The sequence below is a fragment of the Cricetulus griseus genome, chromosome 5, assembly GCF_003668045.3.
Source record: "Cricetulus griseus strain 17A/GY chromosome 5, alternate assembly CriGri-PICRH-1.0, whole genome shotgun sequence".
In the NCBI taxonomy this organism is placed as follows: Eukaryota; Metazoa; Chordata; class Mammalia; order Rodentia; family Cricetidae; genus Cricetulus; species Cricetulus griseus.
Window position 1 is genome coordinate 55,869,644 of NC_048598.1, and position 24,130 is coordinate 55,893,773.

Genomic DNA, 24,130 nt, shown 5'->3' on the forward strand with positions numbered 1-24,130 from the left:
ATTAAGGCATGTAAAGCAACATAAGAGTCAGCTTTATGAAATATGGGGTGACAGTGGCGGAAGAGGCGCAGACGTTTCTTGGTATTTCACTTGTATTTCTAAAAATACCACTTCCTTTAAAAAGGAGAGACAAACACAGGGAAGCTCTAAAAATTTTGTTTCTTGTGGAAGAGGGTATTGGGAAAGAGGCTAAACTGGGAGCTAGTCCCACCTATCATTCTTTAAGGAAGGAAGGGCATGGTTTGGGTGCTTGGACTGTGTAGATAGGGCATGTCACCAAGGAGCACTTTCCAGAAGCCTGACAGGGTAAATACAGGTGGAATCCTCCAGATCTGGAGTCCCTCAGAAGCAAGACAATATCCTAAGCACCTAAAACAGTACCTGATACACAAAAAGTGCTTGACTAGTATTTGTTGAATGAATTGTCATCTTTACTTGCATATGAACCAGTAACTGTCCCAACCATGAAGGAGCAGTGATGAACTGATGGGATATGATGCAGTTGTTTCTTGGGACCACCACTGATGCTCAGGCTGAAGTCTATGGGCAGCAACTCTCGCAGAGCAGGCCTGGAGACTGGTGTCTGCAGCTGGCCTTCCTTCACTGCCCTCTGGCTACATTCATTCAAGGTAGGTGGAATAGAGGAAGACTATACTCTGCTCCCGTCTCTCCACATCCTGCCCTCCCTGGGTAGATGGGTAATAAGAAAACCCAGCCTCTGGTCCTGCTCTGGATGCCTGAGATGAGTGAGGACCTAGAACCTGGCCTCACACTTAAATCCCCATTCCCTCCTCCCAGGGCTAAACCTCAGCTGGCTCACAGTACTCTCCAGGTTTAAATGGGTCAAGAAACTGATGAGGTAAGGCCCCAAGGCTGACAGGAAGACAGACAGTAAGACAGTCCTCTCTGCCCACAACCCTAGGAGAGAGACAAACAGGCCTTGACACAGAAGGGCCATCTCTCAGGCCATCTCAACCCTAACATCTTCTTCCTCAACACCTTGCTACCAAGCACCTCAGTTGGGGCTGATGTGTGCCTGGCAAGTCCTCCTGGGGCCACCTGCTCCTGAGGAAGATGTGAGTACATAGGTGACAGTCAGGCCCTCTGCTTGGCACTAGCCTAAGGCTCCACTCTAGGGAAGCCATTCCTATTCTCCCTTCCCATTTTCCTCCTTCCTTACATTCCCATTGCTCGTAGAAAGCATCCAACTTTCTCTTCCTTCAGTCTCCAAGCCTCTCTCCTCTTCCATCTGCTCCTGCTTCCAACTTGCCCTCAGACACTGCACAGACCTGCTGTCCTCTATCCATACCACACCCGACCTCTCCAGGAGCCCAGGGGCCTCCCCCTAGCACTCATCATCTTCTCTTTGGCTCACGCATGGCTGCTGGTCTCCAGTGAACTCTGGGAAACCCATCAGCAGAGCCGTGTCAAAGCCTTGGGCATCGCTGAGGCAGCTGGGACTGAAGGTGAGGGAGATGATGGCAAGAGTTGGCCTCTCATTGTGTTGTGTGGGTTCCAAGGGATAGAGTCTGTCTTGTCTTCACTTCTAGTCCTCACCCATAGCTGAGGGCATGCTCCCCACCAGGACACGGTCTCCATCAGAGCATGGTGCTGGAGGGCCACACAATGCCATCTGGAACTGCACTTGAGCTCCCTGTGACTTCCTGGGGCATCATAGAGAATGACACCTTGGCCTTGCCATCCCAGGTCTTGCTTTAGAACCATGGCATGACAGTGCAGGCTTCAGGACAAGGGCAGCAGATGTGAAAAGGCACCCATGCTCCTTTCTAAGCCCCCAGCCTGGCTCCCCAAGGCATTCCCATGGTGGGTGCAAGGGCAGGAGGCCAGGATGAGGAGCCAGAGTCCCAGGTGTGCTATCAGAAGGTGGCCCTGTGGAGCTTCACAGCATTGGCCTCAGCCAGGGCTTGCACTGAAAAAAAGAGAAGCAGGTGAGAAGGGAACACAGGGCTACAGCTGGAGAGAGTGGAAGGGAGGGGAAGAAGTCAGGTTCTTTTCCATCCCTAACACAAGGCTCTGTGCTGTCAAGGGAGGGAAGAGCAAAGCCAGTCTCTAACACTTCTCCCAGCTACATTAATGTCTACGAGTGGGGACTCAGTTTCTAGGGGCTTCTTAGGGTTCTGTGGCAGGATCGCCATGGATCTCAAAAGATGGAAGCCGATCAGCAGACGGGAAGTGTAGGGTGGCAGGTTCAGAGGTAGGGGCAGGGAAGTACCTTCCCGAGCAGCAGACAGGTGTGGACTTGGCACCATTCCCTTCTGCTTGCCAAGAAGCAGAGTCATTGGCATTGCCATATCTAAGAAGCAGCATGGCCAGCCACCTGCAGCCAGTACTGCTCAGAGACATTGGTGGCTCAAGCAGACAAATGGAGGGGGACACTGCGCATAGGGCACCAGGGTGGGGGAAAAGCAATGAGAGGGCATAGATGACTCAGTGGGGTGAGGGAAGGGCCCCCCTCCCTGGGGGTGCTCGAAATACCGTAAAAAGTGCTTACGTCAGAGCTCAGACCCGCATGGTATGGCTGCTGTCGGCGCCCCGCGGGCGTTCAGACGATAGGGGGTTGACTGGTGGAGTCGGGGAAGCAGGGGAGGTGGGAGGGCTTGGGGTGGCACATTGCACTGGAAACAGAAATGAACAGGGCGGTGAATAGAAGACAAAGGGTATTGGGGAGGAGACTGGGCACCCAGAGCAAGCGAGGCCACTCCCTGGACAGGGAGCAAGGCAGGGAGGCAAGCAGAGAGAGAAGAGCTGGGCTGGGGAGCTTGCTCAAGCAGAGGCGAAGCTGTCTTTATTCCCAGGGTGCAACGGAGGATAGTGAAGCCCCAGAGGAGACCTGGCCAAACCCAGGCTCTGCTAAGAGCCAGGGTGATGGTGCATGAGGCTGCACCCCGTTCTGGGACAAAGACTCCCTTCCCATCCACACTGGGAGAGTCATATTCTGCTCTAAACAAACAGAATGAAGGCATTGTCGCCTCACATCATTTATGGCAGTTTCACTCACGATAATGATTAATAGTGCAGTAAAATCTCATCAGGCCACAGCGTCGGCTCCCCACTTAACAGAGAAGTAGGACAGCCACCATGATAATCATTTCCAAAGAACATGGTTTCCCAATAGGCATAAAGTCATCTCTGTCAACTTTGGTGTGAGCAAGGGCTCAGACGTAACACCCACAATCACGAGCGACGCTGCTCTGACCAACCCAGCAGAGGACCTCCAGTGCACTCGTGAACAATCATTTTAAACTTTGAAATCGTGACATTTGGACTGATGAGATTTTACTCTATCATCATTATCTCATGTGAAGAAGAGCAAAGGGGAAAGAATGACAAGGTGGATCCTCTAAGTGGCCACTAGACTCTTGCACATCCTCAGTGTAGCCGAGGCAGAAGGATGGCAGAATGTCCTCACTTGGGCTCAGAGAGGAACCAGACCTCAGCCAGGAGTCATGCTGCATTTCCAAGATGTGACATTAAACTTCCAAATCCTGCTCCCCACCCTGGCATCACCTTCTCTGACTTCTGTGCAACACAGGACCCATGTGGTTCCTACTATTGCTATGGGCATGTCCCCGAGTGTGTTCATAGCCCAGGTTGCTCAAGTGGATGTGAGATCATGTCTACCCCACATACTGCCATTTGTGCCTGGGATCTGACAACGCCACATGGTTACACTCATTTTACACAACTTAAATATGTGTCTGTGCACTTTCAAGCCTCAATGTTTCCATATGACCCAACGTCCTTGTCACATCATAGGCAAAAACACTCACAAACGCTTTCCAACACACTCATGTACATGTCCACATCACTAAAGGAGGGTTACTTATGGGTCATGTTCGGATTCTAAAACAGTCAAAAACTCAACAAGGAGGCAAGGAGACTCCCTGGGAAGCCAAAACAGATGTTCTAACATCTGCCTAGTGAGGTTCTTGCAAGTGGAGTCCAGTCGTTGTTATTCACAATTCTAATAGGTGTTGACCTATCAGTGTTCTGATCCATAGATTAGAAACAGGGACTAGAAAAGGGAGAGAGAAAGAGGTGAGTTGAAAGCCCCGTGTACTCTAAGAAGGCACAAATGAAGAGAATCCCTTTTCTGAGAGGTAAAGACAACATGGAAGTTACAGAGACCATGCTTAGTTACAGAGAGAGCCACACGGAAGGGTTGCCATTCCTGGGGGCATGCCTTCAACAGAAGTCAGGAGCATAAGGCTATTGAGAGCAGTAACTGAGGAAGGAAAAGGCAGTTATGTGGATGTTATCTCTTTAAGGAAACAGACCTGGATAATATATACCAAGACTATATCCACTGAAACAAGTTAACTTCAAATGTGAAGCAAGTACATACTGGGCAGATGTGGTCCTACAAGGTATGTTCACCTGCATGCGTGAGAGGCCACACACACTCATGAGTACATCCGACTCTCACCTTGCACACAGACTGTTCACAGTGCTACAGAGTGTCCACTGTGCACAACATATGGGACAGGCCTCAGTCATTCCTGACACATGTAAAGCCAGTCACACATAAATATGCATGTTCGTAGATGTTACCTCCACCGGCACACTGTGCACTCACATTACACACACACACACACACACACACACACACACACACACACACACACACACACACAATGCATTCTTACATTTACCCGAGAACATTTCTTCCACCTATATATCAATCATCTGAACACACACAGACACACATCTGCAAACATTACCAGATACAGACAGTGTACACGACATCTGTGCCAGGTACACAGAATCTTGTGCCAGCCTCTTCTCGTAGGGTACAACATGTAGCAGCCGGCTAGACTTACAAAATAGAGCACTCTTCACCGGTTATGTTGTCCATGAAACACTCACCCTTTTAGCTCTACACGCCATGCCTGCTGTTCTGTGCCCAACTGTTCTCCCTCCCAGTGTCCTGAGTATGAACCTACGCCCACACTGCATGTGCCCAGAACTAGTTCTTGCTCTGGGGCCTCTGGGCCATGGGCCAATGATAGCAGGGACAGCGGGCTAGGTCTGAGGTCTGGCCCTACCATAGCCACGTTTTGAATTGTTGGGGGTTTTGGCAAAAGCACAATGACCATTTGCTTTCAGCACACAGACCCTGAAATGTAAGCCCATGTGCTGTCAGGAAAAATCTGATAGGCCCTAGAGGTTTGTTTTCACGAAACCTGGACTGTCGGGTAACAATGGAGAAAGCCAGGTGCCTGGCAGGCTAGAGGGGAGTTTTTAAGCATCATATGTGCTGCCCTTCTGAAACAGGAAGTGCCTTTTGCCCAAAGCATGTGAGATTCGGTTCAAGTTCAATTTAGGTTCAAGTTCCTTTAGCGACTAAAGCAAGGAGAGGTCACGGGAGGTCTCCCTGCCTGCAGCCAAACTGGTTCTGCTGCCTTAGCTGCAGGGAAGGAGATGGTCCCTCCTGGCTCTCAGCACCAGTCTGTGGAGCCTCCAGGGCTCCCCCAGCCTTTCATCCCCAAGTTCATCACTCCCTACACAACAGCAGGTTCTCCAGGTTTAACTGCTATCTTCCTTGTGACTTACAGCCCTCTGGTTGTGATTGTATTAGGAACAGGACAGAGGGTTCTCACCTTCAGCTCTTAACTGACTCACATAGCTCTGCCAGCATTGCAGCACGGCCATTGTCACGGCACTAAAGCCCCAGCACTGTGCAAGGAGCTGCCATCGGCTGCTTCAGACCCTTGTGTCCTCTGAACTGACGGCAGTGAGGAAATGGAGGCTCCGAGTGCCATTTGTCACCAGCGCAAAGCAAAGCACCGTCCCTTCCACGGGGCTCCCGCTTCCATCCTTATTTGCTTGCTCCTGCCTCGTCAGGACGGCCTTAACTATGGCCTGTAACCTGGTCCCTCTCATTTCTACTGGTCACCTTAAGCCATGGCTAAATTCATGTCATTCCTCCTAACTGTGGCCACCAAAGTTCACACTTGGTGGGCGTGGGTTACATAGCCAGACCCTGTCTCAAAAACAAAACAAAATTAAATGCTCCTACTCTTGGGGGATGAGCTAACTGCTGCCATTCAGACAGACTCCCCCTCATTCAAAGCCCAGCGGCATTTCCAGGGTGCTGCTCTAGCCCGTGGAAGCTAATCCTGGGGAGCTCAACACTAAGGTATCTAAGTGGGACTCCTGTGTCGGTGTGAGGTCACTTCTTCTTCCTTGTCTCTTCTTAGCTGGAAAGTCAATTTGGGTCAGCAGCCAAGGTGGAGAGGGAATGGCTCTCGGGTCCTCAGCTGCTTTGTTTGTCATCTCGTAAGAAGGAAGAAAAATCAGATGGAAACCGGAACACCTGGCCTTCTCACCCCTGGGGGCAAACATGCCTATGCTTCCCAAGGAGGCTCCGTCTACTTCACTTTTCTGTGCTTTCCAGGGGCAGATGGCTCCGAGTTCCCTGTAGCCTCTGACCGGTCCTCTATAAAGTGGCTATGAGCATTACGAGAATTGAGCCCCTGGAGGTCATACACTCTGGCCCCTTTGGACTGAGCCTAGCACAAACCTGGCGGCTCTAGTGACTGCTCAATATGACCCTGAGGGCCGTCTCCTTGGCCTGGCGTCTCTCTGAGCCTGCACCCCTGGCAGTACTGCGCTTCCTCCCCTACACCTGGTCAGCTGGTGTCCCTGGCAGAGCGAGGCCCAGCCCCTCTCACCAGACAGCATGCGGCCCCGGCGGGAGGCCTCGGTCGCCAGGGCACAGGAGATTTCAATCCGCTTTTCCTGCTCCTGCAGCTGGCTCTCTGAGTCCTGGGGCACGTCCACAGAGTCCCCCTCGCCGATGGGCACCACGTTCTGCATACTAAAGAGGCACAGACACACAGACATGGAGGGAGGGACAGCATGGTCCAATTGGCTTGGGGTGGCCTGCAGCTGAGGTTGGTGGGGAGGGCCAGGGGCCTTTGTGTGTGCAGCCTCTGTGCCCAGCAAGGCTGTCCCTAGATTCGAGGGAGACCCTGAATGTTGGGACACCTACATTCAATGTTTCCAAATAAATTTTCAAAGGCTCAACTAAACATGTGGGGTAGCCTTGAAGTGGGGGAGGACGAGCGGAGGCATCCTCCAGTTTGTGCAGGTCTTTCTGGGGCCCAGAGGCAGCATCCTCATTTCTACCAGATGCCTGGATATAGTCTGCAGCTCCTGGCCACCGCTTGTGTTTTCTCTACCCTGGGGAGACAAGGTGCCTCCAAGACCTCTAGTACCCAAGGAGCCTAGGTACAGGGAGGGCAGTGGAATGGAGGCTCGTCTAGGCCTGTCACCTGGATTTGGCAATGAGCGTCTTGATCCTCTCGACTTTCTTCTGCTTCTCCTTCAACTCCTCAGGGCTCAAGGGAGTGTCTGGTTCCAGGTCAATGTACCGTTCAGGAATGAGGACTTTGTCTGGAGTGGAGAGCTGTGGAGGGCCGGAGGTTACCACCTGCATCCCCTCCCTGGCCAGCACCCTCCCTCAGCTCCATCCCGGGTCCACTCACCTCCTTATTGATGTCCACATCATAGTGCTGGGGCTCCAGCTCCATTTTGCGAAGCCGGGCAATTTCCTCCCGGGGCGTCTCGTAGGCCTGGCCGCCAGGCTCCTCGGCCCTCAGGGCTGCCTCCAGGTTGGAGATGTCTACTTCGTGGATGCTTCGGTGACGGCGCACCTGGGGGATAGCACTGCCATGACCAAATCACTTTTACCTATGTCTGCCTCCAGGCAGATCTTACTATTCCTGTATCCTTGTCCCCAGCCAGCATCCTTGGTCAGGCTCTCACTGACCTGCACTGCAGAGCCACCACCTCCCTTCTCTCTGCTTCTCTGCACCTGCCTACAGCAAGGCCCAGAGTTACAATCTCAGTAGTTTCTCTCGTCAATGCTCACTCCTGTACTTGCAGTATGTACTGGGCACCTGGGGCAGTAGAAGCAGTGGGTCCCCTATTGATTTCTAATGGTTTCACATGATAGAAGTTCTGACCTATCAACTTGAGCAAAACTGTATGAAGGTAGGATTTGCATCATGCTTCTTCTCTATTTTTGAAACTTACTATAAAGAAAAGTTAAGTAGATGCCTTGGCTACACCCTTGCCTACACCAAGGCTACACCTCTGTACTTTCTCTTGACTTGATTTTCCTATCTATAAAGCAAGGGTGGCAAATGTGAAATCATTGCTGTCACTGATGGAGTTAAAGAAAAATAGATGGTTCCATGAATAGTGTTGCTTAGGGAGCTACTATGGCTGTCTTCAGGGCACCCAGGCCAATGCTCCCCTCCGCCCCCCACACACAAGGCATCCAGAATCACATAAAAGTGATGGCTCTTTCTACATGATGGATTTTGCACTATTCTCTACCAAATTAATTTTTCTTTTTAATTGTGTGTGTGTGTGTGTGTGTGTGTGTGTGTGTGTGTGTGTGTGTGTGTGTATACATGCACATATAGTATGTGTATGTGGGTTCTTGCTGAAGCCAGAAGAGGTTTGGATCTCATGTAATTAGAATTACAAGCAGTAGCCAGGTGGTGGTGGTGGTGTATGCCTTTAATACCAGCACTCGGGAGGCAGAGGCAGGCGGATCTCTGTGAGTTCAAGACCAGCCTGGTCTACAAGAGCTAGTTCCAGGACAGCCTCCAAAGCCACAGAGAAACCCTGTCTCAATCCCCCTCCTCCCCCCAGAAAAGAATTACAAGCATGTGAACCATCTGATGTTCAGAGGAACTGAACTCCAGTCCTCTGCAAGAGCCACAAGTGCTCTTAAACACTAAATGAATTTTTGAATGCTTCATTTCAGCAAAAACATCCATCATTCTTTTTTTGGCATTACTTTTCATTAAACATAAAGAGGAAACACAGGCTGAAGGAACTCTTTTCAGGGAAGTATCCCAGGAGCCCTGCTAGGTTCTCCTCAGTCTTCTCTCTCTTCAAGCTCCCTGGCTCAGGCTGGCCATGGGTTGAGAGCATTAGTGTGGACAAATGGCAGACTCAGGTCTGTGGGCAGCTGAGGGGACATTACCACTTTGTAGGTAGGCCGGGTGCTAGGTTCAGGGGCTGGGCTGGCAGGAAGCTGCAGGCTCCTCCGCTTTTCCTTCATGGAGCCACTCTGATGCCGCCTCATCCGGTCAATCTGCTCCTCCACACTCATCTTCACTTTGCCCTCTCCCGAGAATACAGCACTCTTGGGACGTTCTTGCTGTAGTGAGGAGACCAGGCTCTGTCAGGTGTTCCCCACCCCACCACGCTTCCCATCTCTCCAAGTGCTCAAAATATTCCTTCTATAGGTAGCCTGCCCATAGCGGGCTGAACAATGGTTACAGAAAAATATGTCAAATTTATTCTGGCCCTGGGTGCCCGCAAATGTGATTTTATTTGGAAACATGAGATCATCTTGAATCAGAGCTGACTTGGATCCAATAGCAACTGTCCTTGTAAAAGATAGACAAGATGACAACACAGAGCAGAAAGGGGGTGATAAAGATGGAGGCAGAGACTAGAACGATTCACCAACATGCAAACAAGTGCCAAGTGGATTAGCTGGATCCACATGCAGAAGAGAGGCCGGGCGGATGGATCCTCCCTCAGCACTGTCAGCAGTGCCAACCCTGCCAGCACCTTCTTTACAAACGAAGAACAGATTTCTGTTGTTCTAAGCTACATAGTACATGGTAATTTGTTTTGGGAGCCCCAGGAAGCCTGCAAAGACTGGGATACTAGGAAATGTGGTGCTAAGAACTACTTAGCATAGTAGAAGAAACTTCAGGATCAAGAAATAGGTAAAGGCTGAGAGAATTCAAGGTGAATCACGAGGGGAAAAATCCTAGATTTCGTTGGTAGAAATGGGGACTTCAAAATGATGCTGGTGAAGGAAAGAGAAAGTAAAAGAAGAGAACCTGGGCGTGGTGGCGCAGGCCTTTTGTCTCAGCACCCAGGGTACAGAGGCAGGAGGATCTCTGTGAGTTCAAGGCCAGCCTGTTCTGCATAGCAAATTCTAGGTAAAGGGCTTTATAGTGAGGTGCTGGCAATAAAACAAAAGTAATAAAGGAAAAACAGGAGGTTTCTTTTATCTTAGAGTAAAGTCATACCACAACAAAACACTGGCAAAGGAGCTAGAGAGATGGCTCAATGGGGAAACAGGTGCATGAGGACTTGAGTTTGAATCCCCAGAACCCACACATGCTCCTGTGCTCCTGTGATGAGATGGGAGGCAGACAGGAGCTTGAGTGCTGGCTAGCCTGGTGTATGCAGCAGCAAACATCAAGAAACTGTCTCAAACAAGATGGAAGGCAAGGGCCAACACCTGAGTCCTCTGAATTCCACATATGCACTGTGGTGGGTGCTGAATGCCTGTACACACACACACACACACACACACACACACACACACACACACCATAACACTCATCATACCCATACACCAAATACCACATACACACCACACATCACACTATACCACACAATACACACATCACACACATACACCACATACCACACACATACCACATCACACAATACACACATTAAACACACACACAATATACACACATATCATGCACAGACATCACACACTCACATCATACACATACACCACGTACCACACATCACACTACACCACACAATACACATATCATGCACATCACACACACAAACATCACGTACACATCATATACACACACCACACAACCACACACATATCACACACACACACATCACACTATGCCACACAATACACACATTATACATACGTTAAACACATACATCATATACACACACACCACATACACATATCATACACACACAACACACAACCATACACATCACACACACAAACACACACATCATACACACAGCACATTACACTATACAATACACATGATACACACATTAAACACACACATCATATACACACACATCACACACACATATTATACACACACAACTCACACAATCACACAGTACCATACAAACACATATCACAACACACACACACACACACACACACACACACACACACACACACACTCACACACACTCACAGAAAAGCAGATGTTAAAGATACTTCCAGTGAAGTTGCAGAGGAAGTGAGGGGCATGCCATTGGACAACAAACTCTCTTTGCCATAAAATTGCAGAAACTTGGCTAAATGTGCTTCATTGTAGGATGGAAAGCAGAACTGGTAAGTAGTCTGTTTGGATATTTAGCTGGGAAAATTTCCAAGCAAAATGTTGTAAAGTGTGACCAGCGCTGGGTAGCAGTGGCACAGACAGGAGGCAGAGGCAGGCAGATCTCTGAGCTTGAGGCCAGCCTGATCTACAGAGTGAGTTCCAGTACAGCTAGGGCTACACAGAGAAATCCTGTCTTGCAAAACAAAAAGAAAAGAAAAGAAAAGAAAAGAAAAGAAAAGAAAAGAAAAGAAAAGGAATGAGAAGAAGAGTGTGACCAGAAAGAAATTGGCAAGCACTGGTAAGGAAGAACACCGTTTAAGAGGACCAGGGACATCTTGCTGAAAAGCCGAAGACCGGTGATCAAATCAAGCATCTCGGGAGCCAGAAATAGAGATGGGCCACCCAAGAAGGCGCTGAAGAGACCCCGCCATGGACAGTACTGATCCCTTTAAATCCAGCAGGGCCACCTGTGCTTGAGAATGCTATCAGACCAACTCTACCACTTTGTGGATAAAATGAGAATGTAGAGAAAAAAAGCTATCAGATTCTGGAGGTGATAAGAGCAAGAAATTGGCTAACAGAGCTTCTTAGCTACAAATATCAGCTACCCCCTCAAGAAAAGTCAGGCTGACCCTGAAAGAAAGACCAATGTGGCACCAAGGGCTGGAGGAGCCTTCATCCACACATCGGCAGGACAGTGAGCCCCAGAAAACTATCCTTAGGCCGTAGGACCTGAGGCCATAGCTTAGAGGTACAGCATTTGGCCAGCAGGCACAGGCTCTGGGGTTTGAACCCTGGTACTGGCAAAACAACAACTTTCTTGAGGCTGGAGATCCTTCAATTCCTTCTAACTTCTCTTTGGGGACAAGAATGATTCTTGGGGACCAGGGAGCTAGCTCAGCTAGTGAAAGCTAGCTGTGCAAGAACAATGCCCCAAGTTTGATCCCTGGAAACCATGTAAAAAGCTGGATGTGGTGGCAGTCACCTGTAATCTCACTACTACTACCCGGAAATGCAAGGCAGAGACAGGAATCTTCTGGAAGTTCACAGGCCAGCTAGCCTGGCATGTACAGTGCAGCAACAGAAGCAAGAGAGACCCTGCCTAACAAGGTGGAAGGTGAGAACTGCTTCCTAGAAGTTGCCCATTGACCTCCATACATGTGTCATGCATGGCACACACACCTGCCTCCACACACACATGATGAAAAAGTAAATGAACTTGCTTGACAAAGAAAGATTATTATATGTCATTGTATTTTAGAAGCAGATTAACTTGGAAGAATTCTGCCCCATAATAAATATGATGTAGGGTCTAGAGTCTCATACACACCTGCTAGACATGATTCTGATGATGAATTATGGGACTTATCTTTTTTTGTGTGGGTTGGGGGTGCATGTGTGCACACATTCGTGTGAACATACAGACACTTGTGCACGCCCGTGTAGAGACTAGAGATTGATTCCAAGTATCTTCTTCCACTGATCCTCACCTTTCTTTTTGAGACAGAGTCTCTCACTGGACTTGGAGCTCACTGTTTTGGCTAGACTGGCTGGCAATAAGTTCCCTGGATATGCCTGTCTTTACACCCCCCGAAGGTAGAAAGGGTTACGGGAAAATGCCTTCTTGCCTGGCTTTTACAAATATTGGGAATCGGGTCCTCATACTTGCAAAGCAAGAACTTTACCCAAGAGCCTTCTCTCTAATCCTGTCTGTCTTTGTTTCTTAAGACAGGATCTCATTGTATAATCTAGGCTGGCCTAGAACTCACTGTGTAGTCTCAGCCTCTAGAGTCCTGGGGGTATAGGCATGAGCCTGCTGGCTGGACTTGTGGGACTTCTGAACTAATAATAGCTGAGATTTTAGTATTAGAGTTTATGATGTCATGAGTCAAGATTTTGGGGCTCCTGGAATAGAAAGAGTACTTTTTCAAGTGGAATGGCATGAAATTTGTCACTATAGTTGTTGAAAAGTCATCCCCAAAAGATATATCTAAACCATAGCCCCTTATGCCTGAGACTATGCCCCTTTTTGGAAACAGGTTTCTACAGTTGTAATTGAGAATCTGAAGTTGAGGTCATCATGAATTTAGGGACTCAAAATCTAATGAGAGTGTCCTTTTAAGAAAAGGAGAGGGCTGGAGGATAGCTCAAGCATTAAATGATAGGCTCACAATCAAAAATGTAAGAAAAGGAGAGGATACCAGGTGGTGGTGGCGCATGCCTTTAATCCCAACACTTGGGAGGCAGAGGCAGGTGGATCTCTGTGAGTTCGGGGCCAGCTTGGTCTATAGAACAAGTTCCAGGACAGGCTCCAAAGCTACAGAGAAACCTTGACTCAAAAAACAACAACAAAGAAAGAAAAGGAAGGGATACAGAGATGGCAATGTGAGCCTGGTGGGGAAACACTATTCACCAGGAGAGAGGCATGGGACACATTCTCTAAGGTTTCCAAGGGAACCAACATTGGTGGCGCCCTGACATTGGACTTCTGGCCTCTGAACTGGGAGCATAAAATTGTGTTGTTTTAAGCCAACTAGGTATATGTGGTAATGCACTAATTCCCAGGAGCCCTAGGGAACTAACAGCACACTGCACTCTGACCTCTGTTCTCCCTGCTACACTCTGCCAACAGCATGCTATGACAGTGTTAAACACGTTCTCATGTATTTACCATGCTCATCTCCTGTGACCCTTGACATGTCTTCCTCCCTCCCTAGTTCTGGGTCCTCGAGTGGTCATGACCACTGGGCACAAGCCCTCAGAGTCTGTAGGCAGGCACTTACCCGTGAGGAGAGGCCATTGGTGAGGCCATTGGTAGTCCTCCTCACCACTGCTGATGGAGTCATCTCTTCTTCAGCAGGAGATTTTGTCCGAGGGGGCACGATGCCAACTACAGCAAGAGAGAGCAACCAGTGGGCCTTGGGGGAAGCAGGGGCCAGAGCATCTGCTTCTTGGAGAGAGGCCTGGTTGCTCTCTCCCCTGAGGCTGAGGGTGGGCGAGCACCCTCCTCCAGCATGAGGGAGTACCTTAGCCTTACTTAGGCAAGTATGGGCTGAGACATACCTTTGTTGAGAGCTGCCTGCTTCTCTGTCTCTAGCTCTTGTCTGGTGGGCACGAGGCTGATGTCTCTGGGGGTATCCAGGGGTGATGTCTGGTCGGGGTCTTTCTTGTTTGGCTCATAGCCTGTTTTGGGCTGGGAAGGAGGGATGAGAAGATGGCTGCTGTTAGGGTGAAGGCTAGAGACCTGGCCTCCTTAATGCCTTCTTTCAAATCCTTTAGATACAGAGAGCAGGGAAATTGCACAGGTGCTAGCTAGGTAGCAGGCAAGGATGGTTCTTGCCCACGTTTAATAGACTGTGTTCTCTTGGAAATGAGAGCCAAGGGGGGTGGGTTCCTGCCCAACCCAGGTGACTTGGAAAGCTTGAAGAAAGACAGTCTGTGGGCTCTGGATCATAGGAGGAGTCACCAGAGGGGACTACAAATTCTGGGAGTCCTGCTGGGATTCATGCAGACTAGGCGAAAAGAACCAGGTGGGCCTTGATACCAGGATCATGGAGACATCAAAAAGGCATTTGCTTGTGGGTTTCGAGAGCCATGGAGGCCTCAGACAGCCTCTGAGATACTTTTCCTATTGTACTGTCAAAGATTCTAAGCCTCATAGAAAATTCAGCAAATAATAAATAAGGCTAGAGTCTGAAACTGCAGCAATCACCCAGTCAGAAGCCTGGGCCATAGGCAAGTCTTGTCCATTTCTTGGTGTAACAGCTACAGGCAATGGCAGCTATTCTGCCTGTCTCACTGGCAAGGCCTCAGCTACACAAACTATATATAACCAAGTCTGGATAGAATATGGGTCTCCCTATAACATACAACCAGCTTAAGTCTAACCATACACCTCTTTGTCTTGGCTAAGGACCCAGGTGAGAAGCCCAAACAGGGAAGATGAGAGCCTGTGTCCTTTCTTATATTCTAGAGGCTCATTAGACCCAGTGAGAACAAGACAGAGGCAGTACAAGATCATGAGAGGACTGGGGACTGAGATGTGCAAGGGACAGGAAGGGCCTTGGGTGGCATTTCCTTTGGTTTAATCCTGTTGGTAGGGCTCTGTACCCACAACCATCAGATGCTTACAAGCCAGGATTGTAACTCACTGTCCACAGAAAGCAAAAGGGAAGATGGCCTGTGAAACTGTTACCCAAGGGCCCAGAAGAGATAGAGCTTTGCGGAAATGCGTGAGAAAACAACCCCAGTGCCCTGGCCCTTGCCTGGGTCTTTGCCCCATACTGTACCATCCCACCCTCCAAACCCCAAGGATGCTGGGTACCTGACCCCTGGCTGTCTCGCCACTGTGATGCCAGGAAGGGGAGTTGGGGTATGGCCAGAAGCGGCTCTCATTAGGGAGTGGAGGGACGGTGGGAGGAGAGTCCAGGGGGACGTAGGCTTTGGGGAGGGGCGGCCGAGGTGGGCCAGGTTCCTGAGGCAGAGAGAAGCCAGAGCATTAGGAGGAAGGAGAGCGGCCACTGTGAGAGCAGAAGAGAGAGTTAGCAGGAGCCAGATAGTTTTATCCTATGAAGCAGCCCCAGCCCTGGGTACTGCACCCCAACCCTGGCCTGGCGGAGCTCCAGATCCACCGGGAGACTTCTGCCTGGCCCGTAGGCCCTCCTGCCCACCTCTCCACATTGCACTCCACTTTTCCAAAGTTCCCTCAGTACTGCCTCCCATCTCGCTAGGACTTTCCCATTCTGTATCTTTGCCTCTATCTCCCTTGCCTGTGCTCCATTTGGCCTCATCCTGTCCAGACAAACCAGGGCCCCATCTAAGTTCTACCCTCTCCTCCTTTGGCGGACTGGAGTCTTTACAGCCCAAACCATGTGACTCATTACTGATACACTATCAATATCTGCTGTAGGCTGTAGCTTACTATGAATTGGTCCCTGTTGGATTCTGAGTCTTTAAACAAAGGGCCTTGGGGGACCGCCTAGGTACCTTTCTAGGAGCTTCAGTCCATCCCAGGACATTGACTGACTAGCAAACAGCTCCCTACACTGACCCTCAATCCCCTCACCTTGGGGTACTCCTGGTTTAAATTCCCACCAAGCATAGGGGACCTCTGCTAACTATCTTGGGTCTCAGGAAGCAGCTAAAGATGACAGGTGGAGATGGGAGTGGGTACAGGGGAAACCCCAGGGGAAGGTCATAAAACTAGTGTGGGAATGGCTCCTAGATACCATGAACCAAAACACTGGGATAGAGCCGCTGGGGAAGAGTTGGGGAGACTGTATGCCCTTTCCAGTGGTCGCGATCTGGTCTTCCTGCCCCCATCAATCTTGTACTGTTTCCCCAGCTTACCTCGCTGGACCCTGGTTTGGTTGGAGATCCCTGAGAACCAGACACCATTGAAAAGGGGCTCAGGGGACTGGTAAGGCTGGCAGAGCTGAGAGGGCTGGCTGGGCTGTTGGAGCTATAGGTGGCTGAGGGACCAAGTCCTCCTGGAGAAACAGAAGAGAGGGGTAAAGAGTGGAGGAAGGTATGGTATGGTGTACACATGGGTACAAGGAGTGGAGGAAGTAGGGGTGGCACCTGCAGGTGTTGGGGTCACAGGCTGGCTAGTAAGAGGTCCTCTAGGCAGCAAAGGTAGTAAACAGAGGTGACACTGCAGCCTCTGAAGTGTCAAAGAAATCGAGCCTGAAGCCCTGGGCTCAGGGACAGCTCTAAAGTCACTCATACATCCTTTACTCTAGTCCTTTAGTTGTCAGGAGTGTAAAACAGTCCAGGAAGGCGGAGGTGCCTACCTCTGTGCTTGGCCGTGTCAGTGCCCCGAGACGGGTTGTTCTTCCGAAGTCCTTCCATCACATCCTGGATCCTCCAGATCTCCTTCTGAATTTGCCGATTGAGCACCTCATTCTGAAAGAGCCACAAAGTGACTCAAGGATGTGCCAGTCCCGCTCTAAGCCTGGACCCTGCTGATCAGGGGGTTTTGGAATCCCCATGTTCCTGCCCACACAGCTATCTCCAGCAGACATAACTTTCTTACGGGAAGTCTCTGCCTCTTTAGCTAATATAAAATTGTGTCCCCAGAAATGCCAAGGACTCAGAAGCAAAAGTGTGGAACCCCTACTGAGCCTGCAGGGGGATCAGGGGACAATTCCCTGTTTACTAAGGGGCAAGACTTTCAGTGTGTTTGTTGTTGTTGTTGTCTTTTTTTTTTTTTCACATTCCAACAGCCTAGTCATTAGTTACATTCTCCTACAGCTCACATTCTGAAATTTAACAGCTGCCACTCATTCTGTGCTCCTGAGTACCAGGCACCACTGCAAATGCTTTGCTTGTACTAACTCATCGCATCTCAGGACTCCTCATCAAGGTACAGAGAAGCAGCGGCTCCTACTTCAGAGAGGAGAGAGGAGACTGAATCCAGGGCCATCCACTGAGTAAGCCACACAGCCAGTGTCTAAGGACGGCCTTTTGAGTTAGAGGCTGGCACTCACACCCATAGCCCTCCCCCTCCTAATATGTGTGCACTTGAAGTGCAGCTGGCCCATGGGAAGTAGTAGTATCTGGGTCCTCTGGGTCTCCTTCACTTTACCCTGCCCAGCCCAAGGAAGGGTGGTGAGTTTTGTTATTGGGAGGAAAACAGGATGTTAACTGCATCTGAGGAACAGAGCTTGCAAAACCAGCTAGAGAAGAAGCAGGGCTTGGTCAGACAAAAGACAAGGAGAAAAATAAAATAAACCAGAAGTCTCCAACACCTATCTCCCACCCAAGCCGCCCGCGCCTCTTCCCCGCCCTGCAAGATAAGCCTTGTTGTTTCTAAAACTGCATAGATGGCCCTACACTGCCAGCTTTCCCAGTGTCTTGAGAGGTATTTATAACCACTTATCTGCTTTTAAATTCTTTCAGCCATAGAATACCCTGCTTCTAACCTAAGTCTCTGCCTCATTAGCTTCAGCCCCTGTGGGTTGAGAAGAACAGTCTCACTTTGTCGTCAGCCTAGAAGTATAGCCTTAAGCGTCCTGAATCTCTCTTTTCTTCCTTCTCTCTCTGTTTCTCTCTATCCGTCGCAAGATCAGCTCCTTGTCTTATATTGAAATAGCTAAATCAAGAAAGGCTGCCACTTTGTTCTTCTTTGCCACAAAGGACAAGGGAAGATGCAGGGCACAGCCTGCCCCCTCCCCCCACATGATTAAGGCCCCCTTTTACCTGGATGTCCAAGTTGAGCTGTTCCCAGAGGTCATCATGCAGGGCAGAGACCTCAGACTCGAGGTTCTCATACACCACTGTGCTGTTGGTCAGGGCCTGCATGGGAGAGGATGGATTTAAAAATCACCATGGAAACACACCTCTGGTTGTGTCTGTGAAGGTGTTTCTGGGGAGGAGTAACTGAGATGGTAAGGTATGTGTGGCGCCATCACACAGGCTTGGGGCCAGGACTGAATATAGAAGGCATGGCAAGCTGAGCACCCAATCTATCTCTGCTTCCTGAATGTGGGTGCAAGCTTGCACTCCTGCTCACCGTACCTTCCCCCCATGGTGGGTATATTCCCTTCAAACTGAGTCCAAAACCCTTCCTCCTTAAGTGTTTCTTTTGTCAAGTGTTTTGTCACAGTGTCGAGAAAAGCAGTTAGTATAAAGAGAGAGCCGCCTCCATTAAGGCCTTCCTCCCACTGCTGCAAAGGGGTCTGGGGCCAGGATACCTGGGGTCTGGAGTCTGGCAGGAAATGAACAAAGCTGAGGCATTCTGATGACAGCTCTCGCTAACCCTCCTAGAGGGTCCAGGATATATCCCATGGCACACTGAAGGAAAAGCTGAATCCTTTCAGGCCAAAGAGGAAAGTTCTCAGTCGGACCCTCTTGTTCCTCTCAAGACAGAGAACAAGTTAGGGTAGAGAGATGGAGCCTGGGAGAGATCGCTGACTCTCCCCACAGAGACCCTCCTTCTCTTCTGGGCCGTGCTTTCCTGGGCCACTGTTACTGGAACAAGTGGTGTTGAAGGATCTGCCCTTGCCCCCTTGGCTGGGCAGCAGCAAGCCAGCCAGTGTCCTGCTTCCCCACGGCAGCATATGGGTTAGATAAACCTCGAAACTCAGTAACCCTCAGCTATTACACAGCCTCAAAGAAACCCTGGTGCAAATGTAGCCTGTGGAAACGAGCTTGCTCTCTGGGCAGAGACACTGTGGAATGAACAGGTGGGCAAACTTGCTCCTTGTACATGCCCCCTGCAATAGGAGTGCCCTTGCAGCACTCTAGTTCTATTCTTTTAGGAGAGATCTGGGTGGGTGTGGCACACAGGGGATGTTAACAGCCACCGCCCCTGTCCTGGTGGTTACCGTAGTCGCCTGTGACAGCTCCACCCGGATGTTGATGAGCTGGTTTTGCAAAGATTCCTTTTTGTGCAGCAGCTTCTCAGGGTAGGCAGGCTGGTTTCCAAACATCTCCAGCTCCTGGTGGGTCCCCATCAAGGCACTTTCCAGGCTCTCCTAAAGAAAGATGGGGATGGCATGAGCTGCCCTAGTGACCTTCTCTAGATGCCTGAGCCCCTAGCAGTTCAATCAGCCATCTTAGCAGAGGTTATCCTCATACTGGCTACTGTCCCTGGGAGATAAGAAGTCTGAGGGAGAAAAAGTCTCTCAAGCTTTGTAAGGGCAGAGATGGCATTTCACACCATCCCCATGCCAGCCCCACCTCCAAAACACCACAGACTCTGACCTTCTCTGCTCGTAACTGTTGCACCAGCCGGTCCTGCTCTCTCACAACCTTGTTCTGTTCACACAGCTTGCCCAGCAGCTTCTAAGGGGCCAGAGGGGAGAAAGGAGGGGATGAAGGACATGGTTTGATGGAGACTTGGGAATTGGGTTGGCAGGGCCTGGCCTCTGGTATCCACTTTCCCCAGCCAAGGAACCTGGGCCTTCACTGTCACCTTGGAGGCTCTGGGAAAAGCATGATGGACCTCTCCATTTTAGGAAACAAGATACGGTAATTTTCGGGGTGGAGGTGACGGGGAGTCAAGTGCATTCTTATCCTACTGTGGAGGTACAGTGCCCGGAAGGCTGAGAAGATAATATGGCCTCATCTCCTTGGCTCGGGTAGGGGACAGGCAGGGTATGGGAACAAGCAGTATTAAACCAATGTAGTGTGAACCAGCCCCTCAGCCCCATGGGCCCCAGTCTCTCTCATCCTGAGATTCTGAGTTCTTGTCATCTAAGGCTGTGGTTCTCAAACTGTGTGCCGTGACCCCCACAGGGGCCACATATCAGATATCCTGCATATCAGATATTTATATTATTATTCATAACAGTAGCAAAATTACAGTTATGAAGTAAGCAACAAAATAATTTATAGTTGGGGTGACTACAACACAAGGATCTATATTAAAGGGTTGCAGCATTAGGAAGGTTGAGAACTACTGTTCTAAGGTCTCAGGATGGCTGACAGATGTCCCTCTTAGCTGGTCCTTGCCTGGACCCCCCTCCTTGGCCTCTGCCTGCTGAAGGAGGATCAGCGGTAATCGAGAAGCAGCAGGCAGAGCCCACTCTCAGTTCTGAGGAGTCTTTCCATCTCCTCCTCTCTAACTCAAGTCTTCCCCTTGGTCCTCTTTGTATTGAGCCAAACCTTGCCCTTTGTGCTTTTCATCTCAAGGCTTTTCTCATTGGCCACCTGTTTTGTCCTTGAGCTATGCATTGGCCCTGTTCAGTAAATGAATCTGATGTTGCCAACTGATGCTACCTGGGGTTTCCCACTGCATGAAGCTCCTTGAGGGCAGAAACAGACCATATTCCCTCTAGTATCTTGCAGTGTCTAACAAAGGTTGGGCACAGAGTGGACTGACTGATTTACAGGCTATCAAAGCCTAAGCCTTTGCCCTAAACAGATCACACTGATGTAGAAGGGCCCACACTTGGTATAGAAGGACAGAGTGAAAGTGGGAGTGAGCTAGTATCAAATCCAAGGAGAGAAGGGGACGGAGGGAGAAGCAGATGGAATGCTGTTGTCTGTGGTCCTGATGAGAGACATGAGTCAGATGCATGAAACGCCACCAGGAGAGAGAGAGGGGGATGGAGAAAAAGGCCCATAGGAGAAAACAAGGATGAGAACAACAACATGAGTAAGTCGTGGTCAGAGGGAGCAGGGAGAGCTGCCCTTACATCCGTGTCTTGCTCGTTTAACTTGAAGGTGTGGAGGCCATCCCGGAACACCTCTGGGTACGCAGGGACCTGCAGGAACACGAGGTTGGTTACTGGAGCAGGGGCAGATGAGGCTAGGTGAGTGGGAAAGCTGACGTCACAATCCTGCTTCATTCCTGCCAGAGACCACTGCCCATTATGCCTGATGGGGGCTTCTGCACCAGGGACTCCAGCTAATTCTACATCCTCTGGCTGGGAAGTCTGTGACGGTGCAGTTTAGACGTCATCCTGATTGCCCGTGCCTGATTCTGGAGAGGTTAGAACTTAGTTGGTCACGTGACCTGTGTCTCCTGTCCCCTGTTGGAGACCTGCTGGAAGGTAGAGCTCTCAGTGGTAACAATCATGAGAATACCAAGTGTCTCCTGGGCAGTTTGTAGGGACAGTACATGAGAGCCTGGCAGGAATGAGCACCAGAAACCTGGAGAACGGCTGTCCTCAAAAACACCAATCACAGAGCCCACTCTAAGCCGGGACTGGCAAGATTCCAAAAGCACCATGGGAGCCAGTTAATGCTGCCTTGCCTTGACAACACAGCAGTCGTTGTAACACATTCCACAGAGCCTTGACACCCTTCCCTCATACCCCAGTCCCAAATATCTGTCAAGAACAACAGCAAATATGAACTGGATCCTGGGCATTCAGAAGCAGGTTTGTAATCGCCAACATGCATTGGGATGTTGCTGCTGGCTGTTGGGATGGCTCAGGAAATGCATCTTGGATTTATCCACGAACATGAAGAATGGAGGTGGCATGGTGGAGCTGGGGAGAAGACTGGGCAGAATCTGCTTCAGGGGAGATGAGGCCGGGCAGATGAATGGATTGGGTGAAGCGGGCCTCATTCATCCCACACAGGGTGGACCCAACCATGCACAAAAGCTGAGATGGCACTGACAGGGACCATGCCGGCAGCAGGCAGAGGCCTTACTTGCATGAAGAGTTGGGCCCTGGGGGAGGAGCTCTCCACCATGCGGTTCACCATACTGATGAGAGTCTCGCTCTCACTCATCTGCAGCAGAGGAAGGAATGGACGATTCACTCAGCCCGGGGGAACACTATCTCCCCACACCCCACTGTGGTTCTCTGCAGTAAACGGGAGGAGCAGCTGCTCTTGGCACCCTGGTTCTTGGCCTTGCCATTTCTCACCCTGTGAATTGTTTCAGGACTGGTACTGATGGATGCTGTCCTCAGGCAAATGCCACAGCAGGTTGCTGGGAGGTCACTAGACCCTCACTGACAGCGTGGAAGAGACCCTGCAAGGCCAAAGGACTCCGCCCTAAGGGTGCCTGACCACACTGGCCAAACTGTCCCCTCCTTCCCACTTCTTGCACTGCTTTGGATGAAGACCACACAGTGGGAAGGCCAGTCTCCTCAAACTGACACTAAACTGAACTAAAACAGCAAACATGGGACCTACTCTCTACACGGACGGCACACCCCTCCCCACCTCCTGGAAGATCACTAGATAGTTTCCAGAGCTGGGCTGGCAGCATCCATGAGGATCTCGGATGGCACTGGGAAGTGAACAAGGAGGCCAAGACAAGTGAGCCATGTTAAAGGGACACCAGGTGTCGGAACACTGCTCTCTCACGTCATCTCTTAATTTCAAGGATCATTGGGAAAGTGGAAGGGGAAACTGAAAGGGGAGGGAGGGATGGAGAGAGACAGGGAGGGAGGGCCAACCAAACCAATCAGATATGCCTTCATTTGTCCACTGGTTCCACTGGGAGAGTCAAAAATGAAACTGTCAGGGAATGTCCTTGGCTGTGTCCCTTTAACTATGTGTTCCACAGCAGATGGTGGGAGAAGACAGAGGGAGGTATACAGGGAGAGCTCTGGAGCCATAAAGTAACGAAGCAAAGGACAGAGCCACATTAGGGATGATCTTGTGGGGTCAGAATTTTATCTACCTTCTCCCCAGTCTTGGTCAGGCCTGTTGTCTTTTCTTCCTCTTACCCTCTTGAGGCAAACATCTTTGTTTCTGCCATGCTGTGGACAGAGCAAGGCAACCAGTGCCCCCATTTGCAGGATCTACAGCATTTTAATTAAAAAAAAATCTACTTTATCCATACATTTTGCCTACATGTATGTCTGTGTAGCATGTGCCCACAGAGACGGGAAGAAGGCATTGGATGCCCTAGAACTGAATTTACAGGTGGTTGTGAGCTGTCACATGGGTCTGGTAACCAAACCCAGGTCCTCTGGAAGAGCAGCCAGTGCTCTTAACTGTGGGACCAACTCTCCATCCCTAGATCTGCAGTATTTTAAAAGAATTTCTAGCATTCAATTTTCTACTCCTGTAAGCGATGTAAAGGCTTCAAGAGTACCCATAGTATGGGGTGAACATAAGAGTTACAAAACCAACAGAACAGCATCCTTGTTTTGTCTAATGCCAATCCAGTCCCTATCTACTTAAAGAGACCATGTGTGTGTATGTCTATGTGCATGCGTTTGTGAGTATATAGTGGACAAAGGGAGGCCAGGCTCTCCCAGAGCACCCGTTGACATGGCTTCTTTCCCATAAGTGGCTTGCTGTAACAGTGCCCCACAGAGAGCTTCCCAATCTGATTCCCTCACTACTCCGAAGAGCAAACTCCACTATGTCTGAAAACAAAGAACCAGGGAGACTAAATGACACATCCCCCAGTGCTACCCAGCACGGCACTGCCTGCTTTGTCTGTCCCCTCATCACACAAGACTGCCTATAAGAATATTGAGCAGCTGGGCGGCGGTGGCACATGCCTTTAATCCCAGCACTTGGGATGTAGAAGCAGGCGATCT

At 50.0% G+C, this 24,130-nt stretch overlaps 1 protein-coding gene across 11 annotated transcripts in view; it reads right to left on the reverse strand.

Annotated features, from left to right (window-relative positions):
- Window positions 1-409: 409 nt before the first annotated feature.
- The window catches only part of Plekha6 (pleckstrin homology domain containing A6), a 118,129-nt gene continuing 94,408 nt past the window's right edge, over window positions 410-24,130 (reverse strand). For 7 of the 11 annotated variants that reach the window (XM_035445495.1, XM_035445498.1, XM_035445494.1 and 4 more), the window contains 14 exons: window positions 21,314-21,382; window positions 19,878-19,958; window positions 19,499-19,648; window positions 18,372-18,467; window positions 16,964-17,075; window positions 16,521-16,660; window positions 14,235-14,364; window positions 13,955-14,061; window positions 9,026-9,202; window positions 7,512-7,679; window positions 7,299-7,432; window positions 6,696-6,841; window positions 2,513-2,636; window positions 410-1,930 (listed from right to left, as the gene is read on the reverse strand). In XM_035445495.1, the coding sequence (XP_035301386.1) occupies window positions 2,521-2,636; window positions 6,696-6,841; window positions 7,299-7,432; window positions 7,512-7,679; window positions 9,026-9,202; window positions 13,955-14,061; window positions 14,235-14,364; window positions 16,521-16,660; window positions 16,964-17,075; window positions 18,372-18,467; window positions 19,499-19,648; window positions 19,878-19,958; window positions 21,314-21,382 (1,626 nt within the window). In that variant the 3' untranslated portion in view covers window positions 410-1,930; window positions 2,513-2,520. Of the gene's footprint in view, window positions 1,931-2,512; window positions 2,637-6,695; window positions 6,842-7,298; window positions 7,433-7,511; window positions 7,680-9,025; window positions 9,203-13,954; window positions 14,062-14,234; window positions 14,365-15,495; window positions 15,646-16,520; window positions 16,661-16,963; window positions 17,076-18,371; window positions 18,468-19,498; window positions 19,649-19,877; window positions 19,959-21,313; window positions 21,383-24,130 lie in introns of all 11 variants that reach the window. The other 4 variants (XM_035445497.1, XM_035445500.1, XM_035445502.1 and 1 more) reach the window with 3 other exon arrangements.